The 21,369-nt window shown below is 47.3% G+C and overlaps 1 protein-coding gene across 4 annotated transcripts in view; it reads right to left on the bottom strand.

Moving 5' to 3' along the window:
* The window catches only part of kif6 (kinesin family member 6), a 489,217-nt gene that overhangs the window by 62,797 nt on the left and 405,051 nt on the right, over positions 1-21,369 (bottom strand). For all 4 annotated transcript variants that reach the window (XM_067985160.1, XM_067985162.1, XM_067985163.1 and 1 more), the window contains exon 18: positions 16,982-17,117. In XM_067985160.1, the coding sequence (XP_067841261.1) occupies positions 16,982-17,117 (136 nt within the window). The remainder of the gene's footprint in view (positions 1-16,981; positions 17,118-21,369) is intronic.

The following is a 21,369-nucleotide window of genomic DNA, read 5'->3' as shown; positions in this document are numbered from 1 at the left end:
TGTTGTAATATAGGAAATGCAGCAGCCAATTTGCACACAGAAAGGTCCCACAAACAGCAATGTGATAATGACCAGATAATCTGTTGATTGAGGGATAAATATTGGACAGGACACTAGACAGATCTCCCCTGCTCTTCTTCAAAATAGTGCCATGGGATCTTTTGCGTCCACCTGAGAGGGCAGACGGGGACTCAGTTTAACGTCTCATCTGAGAGATGGCACCTCCAACAGTGCAGCACTCCTTCAGTACTGTACTGGGTGTGACAGCCCAGATTTTGTGCCCAAATCTCCGGAGTGGGACTTAAACCCTCAACTTTCCAACTCAGAGGCGGGAGTGCTACCACTGAGCCAAGGCTTTTTTAAAATTCGTTCATAGGATGTGGGTGTCGCTGGCGAGGCCATCATTTATTGCCCATCCCTAATTGCCCTTGAGAAGGTGGTGGTGAGCCGCCTTCTTGAACCGCTGCAGTCCGTGTTGTGAAGGTTCTCCCACAGTGCTGTTAGGAAGGGAGTTCCAGGATTTTGACCCAGCGACGATGAAGGAACGGCGATATATTTCCAAGTTGGGATGGTGTGTGACTTGGAGGGGAACGTGCAGGTGGTGTTGTTCCCATGTACCTGCTGCTCTTGTCATTCTAGGTGGTAGAGGTCGCGAGTTTGGGAGGTGCTGTCGAAGAAGCCTTGGCGAGTTGCTGCAGTGCATCCCGTGGATGGTACACACTGCAGCCACTGTGCGCCGGTGGTGAAGGGAGTGAATGTTTAGGGTGGTGGATGGGGTGCCAATCAAGCGGGCTGCTTTGTCCTGGATGGTGTCGAGCTTTTTGAGTGTTGTTGGAGCTGCACTCATCCAGGCAAGTGGAGAGTATTCCATCACACTCCTGACTTGTGCCTTGTAGATGGTGGAAAGGCTTTGGGGAGTCAGGAGGTGAGTCACTCGCCAGAGAATACCCAGCCTCTGACGTGCTCTTGTAGCCACAGTATTTATGTGGCTGGTCCAGTTAAGTTTCTGGTCAATGGTGACCCCCAGGATGTTGTTGGTGGGGGAATCCGGCGATGGTAATGCCGTTGAATGTCAAGGGGAGGTGGTTAGACTCTCTCTTGTTGGAGATGGTCATTGCCTGGCACTTGTCTGGCGCGAATGTTACTTGCCACTTATCAGCCCAAGCCTGGATGTTGTCCAGGTCTTGCTGCATGTGGGCTCAGACTGCTTCATTATTTGAGGGGTTGCGAATGGAACTGAACACTGTGCAATCATCAGCGAACCTACCCACTTCTGACCTTATGATGGAGGGAAGGTCATTGATGAAGCAGCTGAAGATGGTTGGGCCTAGGACACTGCCTTGAGGAACTCCTGCAGCAATGCCCTGGGGCTGAGATGATTGGCCTCCAACAACCACTACCATCTTCCTTTGTGCTAGGTATGACTCCAGCCACTGGAGAGTTTTCCCCCTGATTCCCATTGACTTCAATTTTACTAATTATCTGTATATTAAATAACCACTGCACCATTTTTGTCCAACACTCGGTCAAATGCTGCCTTGGTGTCAAGGTCAGTCACTCTCACCTCACCTCTGGAATTCAGCTCTTTTGTCCATGTTTGGACCAAGGCTGTAATGAGGTCTGGAGCCGAATGGTCCTGGCGGAACCCAAACTGAGCATCAGTGAGCAGGTTATTGGTGAGTAAGTGCCGCTTGATAGCACTGTCGACGACGCCTTCCATCACTTTGCTGATGATTGGGCGGTAATTGGCCGGATTGGATTTGTCCTGCTTTTTGTGGACAGGACATACCTGGGCAATTTTCCTCATTGTCAGGTAGCTGCCAGTGTTGTAGCTGTACTGGAACAGTTTGGCTCGAGGCGCAGCTGGTTCTGGAGCACGTCTTCAGCACTACAGCCGGGATGTTGTCGGGCCCATAGCCTCTGCTGCATCCAGTGCACTCAGCCGTTTCTTGATACCACGTGGGGTGAATCGAATTGGCTGAAGACTGGCTTCCGTGATGGTGGGAATATCGGGAGGAGGCCGAGATGGATCATCCACTCGGCACTTCTGGCTGAAGATGGTTGCAAACGCTTTAGCCTTGTCTTTTGCACTCACGTGCTGGACTCCGCCATCGTTGAGGATGGGGATGTTTACAGAGCCTCCTCCTCCCGTTAGTTGTTTAATTGTCCACCACTATTCACGACTGGATGTGGCAGGACTGCAGAGCTTTGATCTGATCCGTTAGTTGTGGAATCGCTTAGCTCTGTCTATGGCATATTGCTTCCACTGTTTAGCATGCATGTAGTCCTGAGTTGTAGCTTCACCAGGTTAGCACTTCATTTTTAGGTACGCCTGGTGCTGCTCCTGGCATGCTCTTCTACACTCCTCATTGAACCTGGGGGACATCCTAACATCATATCAACTGCCTTGATTCAGAACAAGGCACATAATAAACAAACAGTTCCGTGGCTGCACTTACATAAAACCATCTCCATATGAGTGAAATAAAACAAATAGACATATTTCAATATTCAGAGCAAAATGCCAGGGGGTAAAAATTCCTCTGGCTGCAATGTGTAAGAACACTGTAAATGTATTTGCAAATATTTCCTCTGTCTGGTACCCCTAGTGAAATCATAAAAACATTCTTTTAGATTTTAGAATGGTCTGACAGAACCCAAGTGGACTGTGGCAAGCCCTGTGATGTGGTGTACCAAGATTTCCAAAGGCTTTTGATAAACTTCAACATGAAAGGCTATTAATAAAACTGAAAGTTGAGGGGATTCGAGGTAAACCGTGGGAATGGATAAGAAACTAGCTGAAAGGTTGGAAACAATGAGTTTAGAGGAGTAATGTCGGAATGGAAGGCAGTACTGAGTGTGGTGCCTCAGGGTTCCGTGCTGGGACCACTACTGTTTCTAATTCACATAAATAACCAGGATTCAGAAACTCAATGCAAAGCATTCAAATTTGCAAATGACGCTGAACTAGGAGGGGCAGTGAAATTCCAAGAGACAGCTCAGCTTAAGAGTAAATTTATAAGTCTAAAGAGAAAAGTCAAGGCTGTCGAGCAGGGTAGCGATTTGGGTAAAAACAAGCAGTGTGGTTTTTTTTATTCGTTCATGGGATGTGGGCGTCGCTGGCGAGGCCGGCATTTATTGCCCATCCCTAATTGCCCTTGAGAAGGTGGTGGTGAGCCGCCTTCTTGAACCACTGCAGTCCGTGTGGTGAAGGTTCTCCCACAGTGCTGTTAGGAAGGGAGTTCCAGGATTTTGATCCAGTGACGATGAAGGAACGGCGATATATTTCCAAGTCGGGATGGTGTGTGACTTGGAGGGGAATGTGCAGGTGGTGTTGTTCCCATGTACCTGCTGCTCTTGTCCTTCTAGGTGGTAGAGGTCGCTGGTTTGGGAGGTGCTGTCGAAGAAGCCTTGGCGAGTTGCTGCATCTTGTGGATGGTACACACTGCAGCCACTGTGCGCCGGTGGTAAAGGGAGTGAATGTTTAGGGTGGTGGATGGGGTGCCAATCAAGCGGGCTGCTTTGTCCTGGATGGTGTCGAGCTTCTTAAGTTTTGCACTCATCCAGGCAAGTGGAGAGTATTCCATCACACTCCTGACTTGTGCCTTGTAGATGGTGGAAAGGCTTTGGAGAATCAGGAGGTGAGTCACTCGCCGCAGAACACCCAGCCTCTGACTTGCTCTTGTAGCTGCAGTATTTATATGGCTGGTCCAGTTAAGTTTCTGGTCAATGGTGACCCCCAGGAAGTTGATGGTGGGGGATTCGGCGATGGTAATGCCGTTGAATGTCAAGGGGAGGTGGTTAGACTCTCTCTTGTTGGAGATGGTCATTGACTGGCACTTGTCTGGCGCGAATGTTACTTGCCACTTATCAGCCCAAGCCTGGATGTTGTCCAGGTCTTGCTGCATGCGGGCTCGGACTGCTTCATTATCTGAGGGGTTGTGAATGGAACTGAACACTGCAATCATCAGCGAACATCCCCATTTCTGACCTTATGATGGAGGGAAGGTCATTGATGAAGCAGCTGAAGATGGTTGGGCATAGGACACTGCCTTGAGGAACTCCTGCAGCAACGTCCTGGGGCTGAGATGATTGGCATCCAACAACCACTACCACCTTCCTTTGTGCTAGGTATGACTCCAGCCACTGGAGAGTTTTCCCCCTGATTCCCATTGACATCAATTTTACTCGGGCTCCTTGGTGCCACACTTGGTCAAATGCTGCCTTGATGTCAAGGGCAGTCACTCTCACCTCACCTCTGGAATTCAGCTCTTTTGTCCATGTTTGGACCAAGACTGTAATGAGGTCTGGAGCCGAGTGGTCCTGGCGGAACCCAAACTGAGCATTGGTGAGCAGGTTATTGGTGAGTAAGTGCCGCTTGATAGCACTGTCGACAAAGGGAAGAGACCGAGAGTTTAACAAAGGTAATAGGGCATTAGTGACTAAGGTCACAGGGTCAGGGAAAAATTGTAAAAAGTTAAAATTAAAGGCACTTTATCTGAATGCATGAATCATTCATAATAAGATAGATGAATTAATGGCGCAAATAGAGATAAATGGGTTTGATCTGGTAGCCATTACTGAGATGTGGGGAGAAATTTTAACGGGGAGCTGGGAAGGGTGGGTGGAGGGAATTCATGACGGGAAACCTGGAACCACAGGTTTCCCGGCCATCCGTACGATTTTGATGTAAGGACGTCCGGGAGAGGAGAGGAGCCAGGGAACGGATGCCAGCAGGTAAGACTTAGTTGGGAGGGGGTCGGTCATTGGAGGAGGGGGGGCGGGGGGTTCAGTGTCAGGGGTCATGGGGGGGGTGGGGGGTTATAGGGGGGTCGGTCATCAGGGGGGTTGGGGCTCATCAGGAAATCAGGAGTCATTAGGGGGTCAGTCATCGGGGTCAGCGGACATCAGGGGTTCAGTAATGGGGGGGTCGGACATCGGGAGGGACGGAGATCGTGAGGGGGGCTTCGGAGATCATGGGAGTGGTCGGAGATTGTGGGGGGTCGGAGATCGTGAGGTGGGTCGATTGTGGGGGTGTCGGAGATCATGTGGGGGTTGGAGATCATGGTGGAAGGTCAAAGGTTGTGAGGGGTCGAAGGTCGCGAAGGTGGTCGGAGATCATGAAGGGGGGTCGGAGATTTGAGGGGGGTCGGCCGATCGTGTGTGTGGGATCGCGGCAGGTAGGCTTGTTGGGCCTGGAGGAAACACTCCTGCTCCTCCTCGCTCACAAGCAATGCAATAAAGGCACTTAACTGCTGTTTTGGGCCTTCTCAACTCCTCTTACGTGGAGTGAAGCAGCAGGGCCCGGAATCCCCGCCCGCAGGAGTTAAAAATGAAAAACCTGTCAAGGTGGAGGCCCGCAGTTTCCTTAAAAGCTTTCGCTGACCAAACTGCCTCCTGAGAGCGGTTTGGTCGCCCGCCCCTCGACCCGCCTCCATTAAAACTGGAAGTGGGCGGGTTGGGGTTGGGTTTTACCTTTTTAAAATTATTACCTTCCAACCCGCCCCCAACCCACACGTTTCATATTGAATTTGGGAGTGAAGTAGTTAAGTCCGAAACTAGGGACTTAAATTTAAACAAAGCCAATTACGTAGGTATGAGGGGCGAGTTGGCTAAGGTAGATTGGGAAATTAGATTAAAAGATAAGATGGTAGATAAGCATTGCGAACATTTCAAGAACTAATTCATAATTCTCAACGAATATTCCTTTGAGGAATAAAAATTCCATGGGAAAAGTGATCCAACCGTGGCTAACTAGAGAAGTTAAAGATAGTATTAGATTAAAAGAGGCTTACAATGTCGCCAAAAAGAGTAATAAGCCTGAGGATTGGGAGGGTTTTAGAAATCAGCAAAGGATGACCAAGAAATTGATAAAGAGGGAGAAAATTGAATATGAGAGTAAACTAGCAAGAAATATAAAAACAGATTGTAAGAGCTTCTACAAGTATGTAAAAAGGAAGAGATTAGTGAAAGTAAACGTGGGTCCCTTAGAGGCAGAGACAGGAGAAATTATAATTGGAATAAGGAAATGGCAGAGACGTTAAACAAATATTTTGTATCTGTCTTCACAATAGAAGACACAAAAAACATACCAGAAATAGGGGGGAACCACAGGTCTAATGAGAGCGAAGAAACAAAGTAATTAATATTAGTAAAGAAAAAGTACTAGAGAAATTAATGAGACTAAAAGCTGACAAAAACCCTGTACGTGATGGCCTACATCCTAGGGTTTTAAAAGAGGTGGCTGCAGAGATAGTGGATGCATTGGTTTTGATCTTCCAGAATTCCCTAGATTCTAGAACGGTCCCCATGGATTGGAAGGTAGCAAATGTAGCCCGCTATTCAAGAAAGGAGGGAGAGAGAAAACAGGGAACTACAGGCCAGTTAGCCTGAGATCAGTAGAGAAGGGAAAATGCTAAAATCTATTAAGGACGTGGTAACAGGGCACTGTTAATCATGTTATGATTAGGCAGTCAACATGAAAGGGAAATCGTGTTTGACAAATCTAATAGAGTTTTTTGAGGGTGCAATTAGCAGGGTAGATAAGGGGGAACTAGTGGATGTAGTATATTTGGATTTTCAAAAGGCATTCGATAAGGTGTCACACAAGAGGTTGTTACACAAGATTAGGGCTCGTGGGATTGAGGGTAATAGATTAGCATGGATTGAGGATTGGTCAGCGGACAGAAAATAGCGAGTAGGAGTAAATGGGTCATTTTCCAATTGGCAGGTTGTAACTAGTGGGGTGCCACAAGGATCAGTGCTTGGGCCACAGCTGTTTACAATATATATCATGACTTAGATGAGGGGACCAAGTGTAATGTATCCAAGTTTGCTGACGATACAAAGCTAGGTGGGAAAGTAAGCTGTGAGGAGGACACAAAGAGGTTGCAAAGGGATATAAACAGGTTAAGTGAGTGGGTGAGAAGGTGGCAGATGGTGTATAATGTGGGGAAAAGTGAAATTATCTACTTTGGTAGGAAGAATAGAAAAGCAGAATATTTTTAAAAAGGTGACAGACTAAAAAATGTTGGTATTCAGAGGGATTTGGTGTCCTTGTACACGAATCACAGAAAGTTAACATGTAGGTACAGCAAGCAATTAGGAAGGCAAATGGTATGTTAGCCTTTATTGCAAGGGAGTTGGGATATAAGAGTAAGGAGGTCTTGCTGCAATTATACAGGGCTCTGGTGAGACCACACCTGGAGTGCTGTGTACAGTTTTGGCCTCCTTACCTAAGAAAGGAAATACTTGCCTTAGAGGGGGTGCAACGAACACTCACACGATTGATTCCTGGAATGAAAGGGTTGCCCTATGAGGGGCGATTCAGTAGAATGGGTCTATATTGTCTGGACTTTAGAAGAATGACAGGTGATCTCGTTGAAAAGTATCAAATTCTTAGAGGGCTTGACAGGGTAGATGCTGAGAAGCTGTTTCCCCGGCTGGAGAGCTAGAACTAGGCGTCATAGTCCCCATATAACGGGTTTAGGACCGAGATGAGGAAAAATTTCTTCACTTAGAGGGTTGTGAATCTTTGGAATTCTGCTCACCAAGAAACAAGACACAGGAAGAAATGCAGGGAAGAACCATAAAGCTGATCCCTAGTGTCAGGGAACTGAGTTATGAGAAAAGACTGGAAAAACTTGGGCTTTTCAACCAGAGAGATGATCTGATAAAAGTACATAAGATAATTAATAGTGTAGAAAAAATTAACCCGGAATATTACTTTAAATTAAACTACAGGAGTAGAACTAGGGGTCACAGGTTCAAACTGGAAAAAGTAAAATTAGGACTGATATCAGGAAACTTTCTTCACAGTGAAGTGATCAACATTATGGAATAAACTTCCAGATAGCTTTGGTCTTGTGACATAGGAGATAGAATCATAGAAAGGTTACAGCATGGAAGGAGGCCATTTGGCCCATCGAGCCTGTGCCGGCTCTATGCAAGAGCAATCCAGCTAGTCCCACTCCTCCGCCTTATCTCCATAGTCCTGCAAATATTTTCCTTTCAAGTACTTATCCAGTTCCCTTTTGAAGGCCATGATTTAATCTACCTCCACCACCCCCTCGGGCAGTGCATTCCAGCTCCTAACTACTCACTGTGTAAAAAAGTTTTTCCTCATGTCGCCTTTGGTTCTTTTGCCAATCACCTTAGATCTATGTCCTCTGGTTCTTGACCCGTCCACCAATGGGAACAATTTCTCTCTATCCACTCTGTCTAGACACTTAATGATTTTGAATACCTCTATCAAATCTCCTCTCAACCGTCTTTGTTCCAAGGAGAACAACCCCAGCTTCTCCAGTCTATCCACATAACTAAAGTCCCTCATCCCTGGAACCATTCTGATAAATCTCTTCTGCACCGTCTCTAAGGCCTTCATATCTTTCCTAAAGTGCGGTGCCCAGAACTGGACACAACACTCCAGTTGTGGCTGAACCAGTGTTTTATAAAGGTTCATCATGACTTCCTTGCTTTTGTACTCTATGGGATCAATTTTAAAATTAAAGTCCAGGTGCATCGGGGGCGGGGGGGGGGGTGGGGCAAAGAAAATCGGAGAAATCCGGAGCGGGCAGGATTTCCGTCTCCAACCCGCTGAAGAACACTCACGACCGAGAGTCATTTGGGTGCGCGCGCCGTTCCCGAACCCGTAAGTCCCGCTGGCGATTAAAGCCGGAGGGAAGATATTTAAACAAGCAAATGAGGTAAGGTACTTTATTTTTGGTATATTGGCCACTTAAAAAGATTTGGAACTTACCTGGGCGGCTGTCCCACGGCTTCCGATTCATGCCTGGTGAAACCAGGCGGGAAGGGCTGGATCAATGAAAAATGAACTAAATAAATTAAATAAAATTACATTTCCTATTGTAAAAAAAAATAAACATACCTTGCAAACGATGTCACCTGCACCCCCCTGCTCTGATGTCCAACGTCTCTCCGATGTCAGATGTCTTCTCCACCACCACCCCCACCCCCACTCTCTCTCACAACGCCGATGAGGTCTCTCTCTCTCTCTCTCTCTTTCTCACCCCCACCCCCTCGGATTTGCAGTTCCTATCGGCAGCCAGTCTGTCAATCAGGTTGACTGCCGGGCGTGAAACCTGGAAGAGGCTTTAATTGGATTCATTAGGGTTGCGATCGCACCCACCTACTTGCCTTCGGGATTTGGCGCCGGCAAAACACCAGCACCCCCACCCTGCTGCCATCCCACCGGCCTTTTAAAATTGAGCCCAATTCCTCTATTTATAAAGCCCAGGATCCCATATGCTTTTTTAAACACTTTCTCAACCTGCCCTGCCACTTTCAACGATATGTGTACATATACTCCCAGATCTCTCTGTTCCTGTACCCTTTTTAGAATTGTGCCCTTCAGTTTATATTGCCTCTCCTCATTCTTCCTACCGAAATATATCACCACGCCTTTTTCTGCGTTAAATTTCAACTGCCACGTGTCCGCCCATGCCACCAGCCTGTCTATATCCTCTTGAAGTCTATCACAATCCTCCTCACTGTTCACTATACTTCCAAGTTTTGTGTCATGTGCAAATTTGGAAATTGTGCCCCGTACACCCAAGTCCAAGTCATTAATATATATGAAGAAAAGCAGTGGTCCTAGTACTGACCCCTGGGGAACACCACTGTATACCTCCCTCCAGTCCAAAAAACAACCATTCACCACTACTCTCCGCTTCCTGTTACTTCGCCAATTCTGTATCCATGCTGCTACTGCTCCTTTTATTCCATGGACTTCAATCTTGACAAGCCTATTATGCAGCACTTTATCAAACATCTTTTCAAAGTTTATACACACCACATCAACTGCATTGCCCTCATCTACCCTCTGTTACCTCATCAAAAAACTCTATCAGGTTAATTAAACACGATTTGCCTTTAACAAGGGCTGGCTTTCCCTAATCAATCCACACTTGTCCAAGTGACTGTTAATTCTGTCCCGGATTATCGTCTCTAAAAGTTTCCCCACCATCGAGGTTAAACTAACTGGCCTATAGTTGCTGGGTTTATCCTTAAACCCTTTTTTGAACAAGGGTGTAACATTTGCAATTCTCCAATGGTCTGGCATCACCCCCGTATCTATAGATATTTGGAAGATTATGGCGAGTACCTCTGCAATTTCCACCCTTACTTCCCTCAGCAACCAAGGATGTATCCCATCCAGACCGGGTGACTTATCTACTTTAAGTTCAGCGAGCCTTTCCAGTGTTCAGTTCCATTCGCAAGACCTCAGATAATGAAGCAGTCCGAGCCCGCATGCAGCAAGACCTGGACAACATCCAGGCTCGGGCTTGATTTTTTATTCGTTCCCGGGATGTGGGCGTCGCTGGCGAGGCCAGCATTTATTGCCCATCCCTTATTGCCCTCGAGAAGGTGGTGGCGAGCCACCTTCTTGAACCGCTGCATTCCGTGTGGTGACGGTTCTCCCACAGTGCTGTTAGGAAGGGAGTTCCAGGATTTTGACCCAGCGACAATGAAGGAACGGCGATATATTTCCAAGTCGGGATGGTGTGTGACTTGGAGGGGAACGTGCAGGTGGTGTTGTTCCCATGTGCCTGCTGCTCTTGTCCTTCTAGGTGGTAGAGGTCGCGGGTTTGGGAGGTGCGGTCGAAGAAGCCTTGGCGAGTTGCTGCAGTGCATCCTGTGGATAGTACACACTGCAGCCACAGTGCGCCGGTGGTGAAGGGAGTGAATGTTTAGGGTGGTGGATGGGGTGCCAATCAAGCGGGCTGCTTTATCTTGGATGGTGTCGAGCTTCTTGAGTGTTGTTGGAGCTGCACTCATCCAAGCAAGTGGAGAGTATTCCATCACACTCCTGACTTGTGCCTTGTAGATGGTGGAAAGGCTTTGGGGAGTCAGGAGGTGAGTCACTCGCCGCAGAATACCCAGCCTCTGACCTGCTCTCGTAGCCACAGTATTTACATGGCTGGTCCAGTTAAGTTTCTGGTCAATGGTGACCCCCAGGATGTTGATGGTGGGGGATTCGGTGATGGTAATGCCGTTGAATGTCAGGGGGAGGTGGTTAGACTCTCTCTTGTTGGAGATGTAAACAATTTTACAACACCAAGTTATAGTCCAGCAATTTTATTTTAAATTCACAAGCTTTCGGAGATTTTCTCCTTCCTCAGGTAAATGTTTACCTGAGGAAGGAGAAAATCTCCGAAAGCTTGTGAATTTAAAATAAAATTGCTGGACTATAACTTGGTGTTGTAAAATTGTTTACAATTGTCAACCCCAGTCCATCACCGGCATCTCCACACCATTGTTGGAGATGGTCATTGCCTGGCACTTATCTGGTGCGAATGTTACTTGCCACTTATGAGCCCAAGCCTGGATGTTGTCCAGGTCTTGCTGCATGCGGGCTTGGACTGCTTCATTATTTGAGGGGTTGCGAATGGAACTGAACACTGCGCAGTCATCAGCGATCATCCCCATTTCTGAACTTATTATGGAGGGAAGGTCATTGATGAAGCAGCTGAAGATGGTTGGGCCTAGGACACTGCCCTGAGGAATTCCTGCAGCAATGTCCTGGGGCTGAGATGATTGGCCTCCAACAACCACTACCATCTTCCTTTGTGCTAGGTATGACTCCAGCCACTGGAGAGTTTTCCCCCTGATTCCCATTGACTTCAATTTTACTAGGGCTCCTTGGTGCCACACTCAGTCAAATGCTGCCTTGATGTCAAGGGCAGTCACTCTCACCTCACCTCTGGAATTCAGCTCTTTTGTCCTTGTTTGGACCAATGCTGTAATGAGGTCTGGAGCCGAGTGGTCCTGGCGGAACCCAAACTGAGCATCGGTGAGCAGGTTATTGGTGAGTAAGTGCCGCTTGATAGCACTGTCGATGACACCTTCCATCACTTTGCTGATGATTGAGAGTAGACTGATGGGGCGGTAATTGGCCGGATTGGATTTGTCCTGCTTTTTGTGGACAGGACATACCTGGGCAATTTTCCACATTGTCGGGTAGATGCCAGTGTTGTAGCTGTACTGGAACAGCTTGGCTTGAGGCGCAGCTAGTTCTGGAGCACAAGTCGTCAGCACTACAGCTGGGATGTTGTCGGGGCCCATAGCCTTTGCTGTATCCAGTGCACTCAGCCGTTTCTTGATATCACGTGGAGTGAATCGAATTGGCTGAAGACTGGCTTCTGTGATGGTGGGGATATCGGGAGGAGGCCGAGATGGATCATCCACTCGGCACTTCTGGCTGAAGATGGTTGCACTCATGTGCTGGACTCCGCCATCATTGAGGATGGGGATGTTTGCAGAGCCTCCTCCTCCCGTTAGTTGTTTAATTGTCCACCACCATTCACGACTGGATGTGGCAGGACTGCACAGCTTTGATCTGATCCGTTGGTTGTGGAATCGCTTAGCTCTGTCTATAGCATGTTGCTTCCACTGTTTAGCATGCATGTAGTCCTGAGTTGTAGCTTCACCAGGTTGGCACTTCATTTTTAGGTACGCCTGGTGCTGCTCCTGGCATGCTCTTCTACACTCCTCATTGAACCAGGGTAGATCCCCTGGCTTGTTGGTAATGGTAGAGTGAGGAATATGCCGGGCCATGAGGTTACAGATTGTGGTGGAATGCAATTCTGCTGCTGCTGATGGCCCACAGTGCCTTATGGATGCCCAGTTTTGAGCTGCTAGATCTGTTCTGAATCTATAAGTGGCAAGTAACATTAGCGCCAGACCAGTGCCAGGCAATGACCATCTCCAACAAGAGAGTGTCTAACCACCTCCCCTTGACATTCAATGGCATTACCATCGCCGAATCCCCCACCATCAACATCCTGGGGGTCACCGTTGACCAGAAACTTAACTGGACCAGCCATACAAATACTGTGGCTACAAGAGCTGGTCAGAGGCTGGGTATTCTGCGGCGAGTGACTCACCTCCTGACTCCACAAAGCCTTTCCACCATCTACAAGGCACAAGTCAGGAGTGTGATGGAATACTCTCCACTTGCCTGGATGAGTGCAGCTCCAACAACACTCAAGAAGCTCGACACCATCCAGGACAAAGCAGCCCGCTTGATTGGCACCCCATCCACCACCCTAAACATTCACTCCCTTTACCACCGGCGCACAGTGGCTGCAGTGTGTACCATCCACAGGATGCACTGCAGCAACTCGCCAAGGCTTCTTCGACAGCACCTCCCAAACCCGCGACCTCTACCACCTAGAAGGACAAGAGCAGCAGGCGCATGGGAACAACACCACCTGCACGTTCCCCTCCAAGTCACACACCATCCCGACTTGGAAATATATCGCAGTTCCTTCATCGTCGTTGGGTCACAATCCTGGAACTCCCTACCTAACAGCACTGTGGGAGAACCTTCACCACACGGACTGCAGCGGTTCAAGAAGGCGGCTCACCACCACCTTCTCAAGGGCTATTAGGGATGGGCAATAAATGCCAGCCTCGCCAGCGACGCCCACATCCCATAAACGAATAAAAAAAAACCTCCTCTTTATCAATTTTTAGCCCATCCAGTATCTCAGCTACATCTTTCTTTACTGAGACTCTGGCAGCATCTTCTTCCTAGGTAAAGGCAGATGCAAAGTACTCATTGAGTACCTCTGTCATGCCCTCTGCCTCCGCGAGTAGACCTCCTTTTAAGTCCCTAATCGGCCCCACCACTCTTCTTACTACGCATTTACTGTTTACAAAACCTATTGAAGACTTTTGGATTCCCTTTTATGTTGGCCGCCAGTCTATTCTCGTACTCTCTCTTTGACCCTCTTATTTCCTTTTTCACTTCCCCTCTGAACTTTCTATATTCAGCCTGGTTCTCACTTGTGTTATCAACCTGACATCTGTCATACGGCCCTTTTTTCTGCTTTATCTTACTTGCTATCTCTTTTGTCATCCAGGGAGCTCTGGCTTTAATTGCCCTACCTTTCTCCCTCGTGCGAATGTACCTAGACTGTACCCTAACTATCTCCTCCTCAAAGGCCACCCATTGTTAAATTACAGTTTTGCCTGCCAATCTTTGATTCCAATTTACTTGGGCCAGATCTGTTCTCATCCCACTGAAATTGGCCCTCCTCCAATTGAGTATTTTTACTTTAGAGTGGTCCATGTCCTTTTCCATAGCTATTCTAAACCTTATGATATTATGATCACTGCTCCCTAAATGTTCCCCCACTGACACTTGGTCCACTTGGCCCGCCTCATTCCCCAGAACCAGATCCAGCAATGCCTCCTTCCTCGTTGGGCTGGAAACGTACTGGTGAAGAAAGCTCTCCTGAACACACTTCAAAAATTCCTCCCGCTCTTTGACCCTTATATTATTACTATCCCAGTCTATATTAGGATAGTTGAAGTCCCCTGTTATCACTACTCTATGGCTTTTGCACCTCTCTGTAATTTCCCTCTAAATTTGCTCCTCGAGATCCTTCCCACTAGTTGATGACCTATAGAATACACCCAGTAGTGTAATGACACCTCTATTATTTCTTAATTCTAACCAAATAGATTCTGTCCTTGACCCCTCCAGGACATCCTCTCTCTCCAGCAATGCAATATTCTCCTTAATCGATACTGCCACTTCCCCCTTTCTTTCCTTCCCTATCTTTCCTGAACACCTTGTATCAGGAATATTTAGTACCCAATCCTGCTCTTTTTTGAGCCAAGTCTCCATTATCGCCAGAACATCATATTCCCATGTGGCTATTTGCGCCTGCAGCTCACCAACCATGTTTACCATGCTTTGTGCATTTACAAACATGCACCGTAAACCAATCTTAGACTTTCTTGTACTCTCTCTTAGTCTGATCCCACCTAATACCGCACTATTTCTTATTCTAGTGCTATCTGTCTCTCCCAATCCTTTGTGCACCTTGTTTCTCCTTTCCAATGTTACATCCTGATGTCCATCCCCCTGCCAAATTAGTTTAAACCCCCCCCCCCCACAGCACTAGCGAACCTTCCGTGAGGACATTGGTCCCAGCTCTGTTGAGGTGCAATCCGTCTGGCCTGTGCAGGCCCCACCTACCCCAGAACTGGTCCCAATGCCCCAGGAATCTAAAGCCCTCCCTCCTGCACCATCTCTCCAGCCACGCATTCATCTGCTCTATTCTCCTATTTCTATACTCGCTAGCGCGTGGCACCGGGAGTAATCCGCAGATTACTACCTTTGAGGTTCTGCTTGTCAATCTCTTTCCTAACTCCTTAAAATCTGCCTGCAGGACCTCATCTCTCTTTCTACCTATGTCGTTAGGACCGATAGGGACCACGACCTCTGGCTGTTCACCCTCCCCCTCCAGAATGTTCTGCAGCCGGTCAGTGACATCCTTGACCCTGGCACCAGGGAGGCAACATACCATCCTGGAATCACGTCTGCAGCCGCAGAAACACCTGTCTGTTCCCCTAACTATAGAATCTCATATCACCATTGCTTTCCTGAACTTTCTCCTCTCCCCCTGTACAGCTGAGCCACCCATGGTGCTATGGTCTTGGCTCTGGCTGCACTCCCCAGAGGAATCCTCTCCCTCACTAGTATTCAGAACTGAATACTGGTTGGAGAGTGAGATGCCCTCAGGGGACTGCTGCACTACCTGCCTGGTCCTCCTTGTCAGTCCGGCGGTGACAAAGTCCCTCTCTGCCTGCACTCTCTTAAGCTGTGGGGTGACCACCTCCAGAAACGTGCTATCTACGTAGCTCTCAGCCTCGCGAATGAACTGCAGTGACGCCAGCTATTGATCAAGCTCCAAAACCCGGAGCTTGAGCTGCTCCAGCTGACGACACTTCCTGCACCTGTGGTTGTCCAGGGAAGCATCCTGGAGTTCCCACATGGCACAGGCCATGCATTCAATGGGATTGAGGTGACCTACCATGCCTTGATTTATTAGATTATTAACTAAACTTAACTGAAAATAAACTAATCCTTAAAAAGAAAGCACTCACCAGAAAAAGAAACAGTCACCAGGTACCAACCACTCACCTCCATCCCTTGTGCTGACGTCACTTTTGATTTTCTTACCTCGCTCCCTGAAGCCCATCGCTCTTTATCCGCTCCAGCGATCCGATGATAATTAGTTTTTAAAAGGTTTTATTCAATCAGTTAATAAACTAGTTTGTTATTAAATTCAATAATCTAACAGCAGTTTCATGTTCCCAGCTCTTAATTTAATTTTACACACTTCCCTAACTCAGAGGGTAAAAAAAAGCTGTAATACTTACCAGACAATCATCTACCTGCTGTCCTGTGACATTACTCCTTGCGACTAAGCGGTAGAGGATTTAGGGGAGTTCGCTGAACATTACATGACCTGCATACAACAGAGTAAGTAGTGGCGGCTGTGCCTTCAGCTGCTTATGCCCTGAGGTCTGGAATTCCCTCCCTAAACCTCTCCACTTCTCCACCTCTCTCTCTTCCTTTAAGACGCTCCTTAAAACCTACCTCTTTGACCAAGGTTTTGCTCATCTGTCTTAATATCTTCTTATGTGGCTCGGTGTCAAATTTTGTTTAATAATTGCTCCTGTGAAGCTCCTTGGGACTTTTACTACGTTAAATGCAAGTTGTTGTTATTGTAATGATGGACTATATTCCATTTCTGCGATTGTTTATCATATAGCCATCATTTATTGCATAGGTTTGTCTTCCTTGGGTATCCCCCTGTATCACCATTCTTCAGTCATAAGGGTGGCCAGACAATCTATGTTCAAGCTTCTGCTGCTCAGTGACCATCTGCTGGAAGAATCATGAGAATGGCCTTGGGGTTTGCCTGGCACTGGTGGGTTCGCCACATCTCAATTTCCCTCCTTTCTGGGAAGTACCCTCCTCCTCCCCACTCCCCGAGAGTAGTTTCCAAGATCAGAAAATTGCCTACGTGGAGCACACTGTGGACGTAAATCTGTATTGTAAGTAAGTTACTCTAGCACTGCCAGCGTAATTTTACTCTGCACCCTGGGATTTACTTCAACTTTGTCACAGAGAACAAGTGGGAGTTGAAAAGGTTGTTACCTGGAGCCTCACTGCCTCGTTGGACCACCAGGCCTCGAAATCCTTCTGCATCATCACCTTGACCTTTTCCAGGAGGTGCTGTAAGTGCTCAATCTCGGTTTTCAGCCCTTTCAGCCGGTTGAAGGTCATTTTGTAACTGGACAGGAATTAAAGCAAAACAGTCACATTGTAGCCGTGACAGTTGAGCGATTTCAGGGGAACACTCACCATGGTACGTAACCTATGTGTTCGGCAGCCATACCTAAAAGCCAAAATATAAATTGCACTGACGTAAAGGTCCTATTTTTATGTGTTGTAAGTGTACAATATTACATCTAGTCAATCAGTGGCACAGTACACTGAAGATTTTTTTATTTTTATTCATTCACGGGATGTGGGCGTTGCTGGCAAGGCTGGCATTTATTGCCCATCCCTAATTGCCCTTGAGAAGGTGGTGGTGAGCCACCTTCTTGAGTGAGATTTTACAACTGAGTGGCTGGCTAGGCCATTTCAGAGGGCAATTAAGAATCAACCACATTGCTGTGGGTCTGGAGTCACATATAGGCCAGACCGGGTAAGGGCAGCAGGCTTCCTTCCCTAAAGGACATTAGTGAACCAGATGGGTTTTTACGACAATCCGGTAGTTTCATGGCCATCATTACTGATACTAGTATTTTTAATTCCAGATTTTTATTTAATTAATTGAATTTAAATTCACCAGCTGCTGTGGTGGGATTTGAACTCATGACTCTGGATTTTAGTCCAGGCCTCTGGATTACTAGCCCAGAGGCCTTAATTCAGGGGACTGTGCTGCGCTGTGATAGGACCTGGAACTGAGAAGCTGGGAATATTTACATAAGAACATAAAAGTAGAAGCAGTAGAAGCAGGAGTTGGCCATACGGCCCTCGAGCCTGCTCTGCCATTCAATCAGATCATGGCTGATCTTCGACCTTAACTCTACTTTCCTGCCCGATCCCCATATCCCTTGAGTCCAAAAATCTATCTATCTCAGCTTTGAATATACTCAACGACTCAGCATCCATAGTCCTCTGGGGTAGAGAATTCCAAAGATTCACAACGCTCTGAGTGAAGAAATTCCCCCTCATCTCAGTTCTTAAATGGCCGACCCCTTATCCTGCCCCTTAGTTCTAGACTCTCCAGCCAGGGGAAACAACCTCTCAGCATCGATCCTGTCAAGCCCCCTCAGAACCTTGTATATTTCAATGAGATCACCTCTCATTCTTCTAAACTCCAGAGAGTATAGGCCCATTCTACTCAACCTCTCCTCATTGGTCAACCCTCTCATCCCAGGAATTAATCTCGTGAACCTCCGTTGCACCGCCTCGAAGGCAAGTATACCCTTCCTTGGATAAAGAGATCAAAACTATACACAGTACTCCAGGTGAGGTCTCACCAAAGCCCTGTACAACTGTAGTAAGGCTTCCTTACTCTTATACTCCAACCCCCTTGCAACAAAGGCCAACATGCCATTTGCTTTCCTAATTGCCTGCTTTACCTGCATATTAACTTTTAGTGTTTCTTGTACCAGGACACCCAAGTCTCTCTGGACACAAACATTTAATAGTTTCTCACCATTTAAAAAATATTCTGTTTTTCTATTCTTCGTACTAAAGTGAATAACCTCACATTTCCCCACATTATACTCCATCTGCCACCTTCTTGTCCACTCACTTAACCTGTCTATATCCCTTTGCAGACTCTTTGGACTCGATTTTCAAAAACAAAAACAGGTGGGTTGGGAGCGGGGGGGGCATTGAAAATTGCCACCATTTCAGACCCGCCCCCAACCTGCCTCCAACCCGCACATTTCTGGTTTTCACGGGGGTGGGACAATGGGCGGGCGGCCAATCCGCTCCCAGGAGGTGGGTCGGGCCAGGCCTTAAAACCTTTCAAGGAGGCTTCAGGCCTCCATTTTTAGCTAATTCCCCATTTCAACCCCGGTGGGGCCGGGAATCCTGGGCCTTCTGTTTTACGCCTCGTGTAAGGAGGCGAGAAGGCCCGAGACTGCAGGTAAGTGCCTAGAAAGGCACAGCTTGTGGGCCCGTTTGAGCAGGAGTGCTTCCCCTGATTCTGATCCCGATCATCCGACCCCGACCCTCACCTCGATCCTCCGATCCCCACCCTCAATGATCGCGGACCCCCCCATGACTGACCTCCGATCCCATCACCCATGACTCTCGACCCCCGTGCCCACCTATGTCCACCCATGCCCCCGTGCCCACCTGTGCCCGCCCACACCCCATCCATGCAAACAAAGACTTATCAGCAGGTTTACCTGAAGACGTCCTACCCCTGGCTGGTCTCCGTCCGACTGAGACCAGCCTATCAATCAGTTGGAAGGGAAACCGACAAAAAAAAATAAAAGACGTTCTTACGTCAAAATCGTAAGGACATCCGGGAAACCCGTACTAATGGGTATCCCCACCTCAAATTGACCCCCCCGCCCCCTTCCCGGCTCCGTTTCAAAATTGAACCCTTTGCGTCCTCCTCACAGCTTACTTTCCCACCTAGCTTTGTATTGTCAGCAAACTTGGATACATTACACTCGTCCCCTTCATCTAAGTCATTAATATAGATTGTAAATAACTGAGGCCCAAGCACCGATCCTTGCGGTACCCCACTAGTTGCAGCCTGCCAACCTGAAAATGACCTGTTTATCCCTGCTCTCTGTTTTCTGTCCGCTAACCAATCCTCTATCCATGCTAATGTGCTACCCCCAACCCCATGAGCCCTTTTATGTGGCACGTTATCGAATGCCTTTTGAAAATCCAATTACAGTGCAGGAAAGAAGCCTCCAGGGAGAATTAAATGATGTTTTTTAAGATTCTAGGGGGTATAGATTAAACTGAACCCTAATAAATTGTTTAATGTAACCACAGAGGCTGTAACTAGGGAGCATGAACTGCAGTTCAAAGAGGGAAGTTGTACAGACAGTTGAGATTTAACTACTTTACACAGAAGGTGATGAATGTGTAGAATAGAGGCAGACAGTCCCAGCAAATGTGAGTACTGATAGCTTTTAGTTCACATCATATTAACAGATGGTCTGACATAGACTGTTTGGGTATTTTCCATAATGTCCAACTGGAATGTTAATCATATACTGAAATTATTTATAGAGAAGGTTTTAATTTATCTTTTACCCTTTCTCTTCTATGACCTTAGCGCTCGATGCAATGTCCCTAACTAAGGAGGGGCAAGTGCCCTGCAGCCAGGCCTCACCCAATGCCAGTTTATAATTAGTAGCATGATGGTTATGATAGTGAACCATCAATCCAGAGGTCATGAGTTGAAATCTTACCATGGTAAATTGTGAAACTGAATTCTATAAATCTGGGCTGGCATCAGAAAGCTTCTAGCTTGGGTCATAAAACCCAACTGGTTCACTAATGTCCTTCAGGGAAGGGTGCCTCCCACCCCTTCCTGGTCTGGACTACATGTGACTCCAGTCACACATTACATGACTGATTCTCACTGGGTCTCTTCTGACTCTGGCTGCTGTTCCCGGCAGGTTTGGTCTGACAGGGGAGCCACCATTGCTCCCCCGCTCAGGCTAAAATGGCAGATCGGGCCTCGATGACATATTAAAGACTCGCAAGCTTGCAACTCACTCAGTCGTTACAAAGTTCAAAAATAAGGGAGAAAATCGGACGGCCTATAAACATCGTATCAGGAAAAGACTTAGGCTATCTCAGTCCAGTTGACCCTGTAGAATCCTCCTCACTAACATCTGGGCACAGGTGACTAAGCCGGGGGAACTGTCCCTCAGACTGATCAAGCAACAGTCTGACATAGTTGAACTCACAGAATAATGCCCATCAGCCAGTTGTTTTCCCCAGTCCCTGTTTTTTAGTGTACCTGAGCCACTTATTCTTCTCTGTTGATCTCTGGCCTTTGGGCCCGTTGTCAAAGCTGCTCTTTACCTGGACCTCAAGAAGTGTATGAGAGCAGCCTCAGGGCAACGGGTCATCCAGTTTTCCTTCTTCCCGTAGCATAGGACATGCTGATCATATTTTCAAGATTGAGAACTCACAAAACCCCCCTCCCCAATCCCACTGTAACATGTTGGGTGTAGTAATGCCTTGCATCACCATACTAACCATCACACTACATTGTAAGGGAAGGGGAAAATCGGAGAAATGCTGAAGGAATTGAGGCCTTTGTAGCATGACTGCATGACTTCATTTCAAAAAAAATCTAATTCATTTCATATGACAGGTGAATTTAGGTTGAGCTTAAAGAGTTTTTCACAATTATGGTTACTAGAAAATTTGTATAGTTCTTTCATTCCATAACTGAGTCACTGTACACATGCCTGGAACCCGGGACAGTGACTGAAGCACCAAAGCAGGTTGGTTGGACATGATCAGCGCCCGTAGATCCCCGC

The sequence above is a fragment of the Heptranchias perlo genome, chromosome 5 (assembly GCF_035084215.1).
Source record: "Heptranchias perlo isolate sHepPer1 chromosome 5, sHepPer1.hap1, whole genome shotgun sequence".
NCBI lineage: Eukaryota > Metazoa > Chordata > Chondrichthyes > Hexanchiformes > Hexanchidae > Heptranchias > Heptranchias perlo.
The sequence above is the reverse complement of the archived record's forward strand: the minus strand, read 5'-3'. Positions and strand labels throughout refer to the sequence as shown.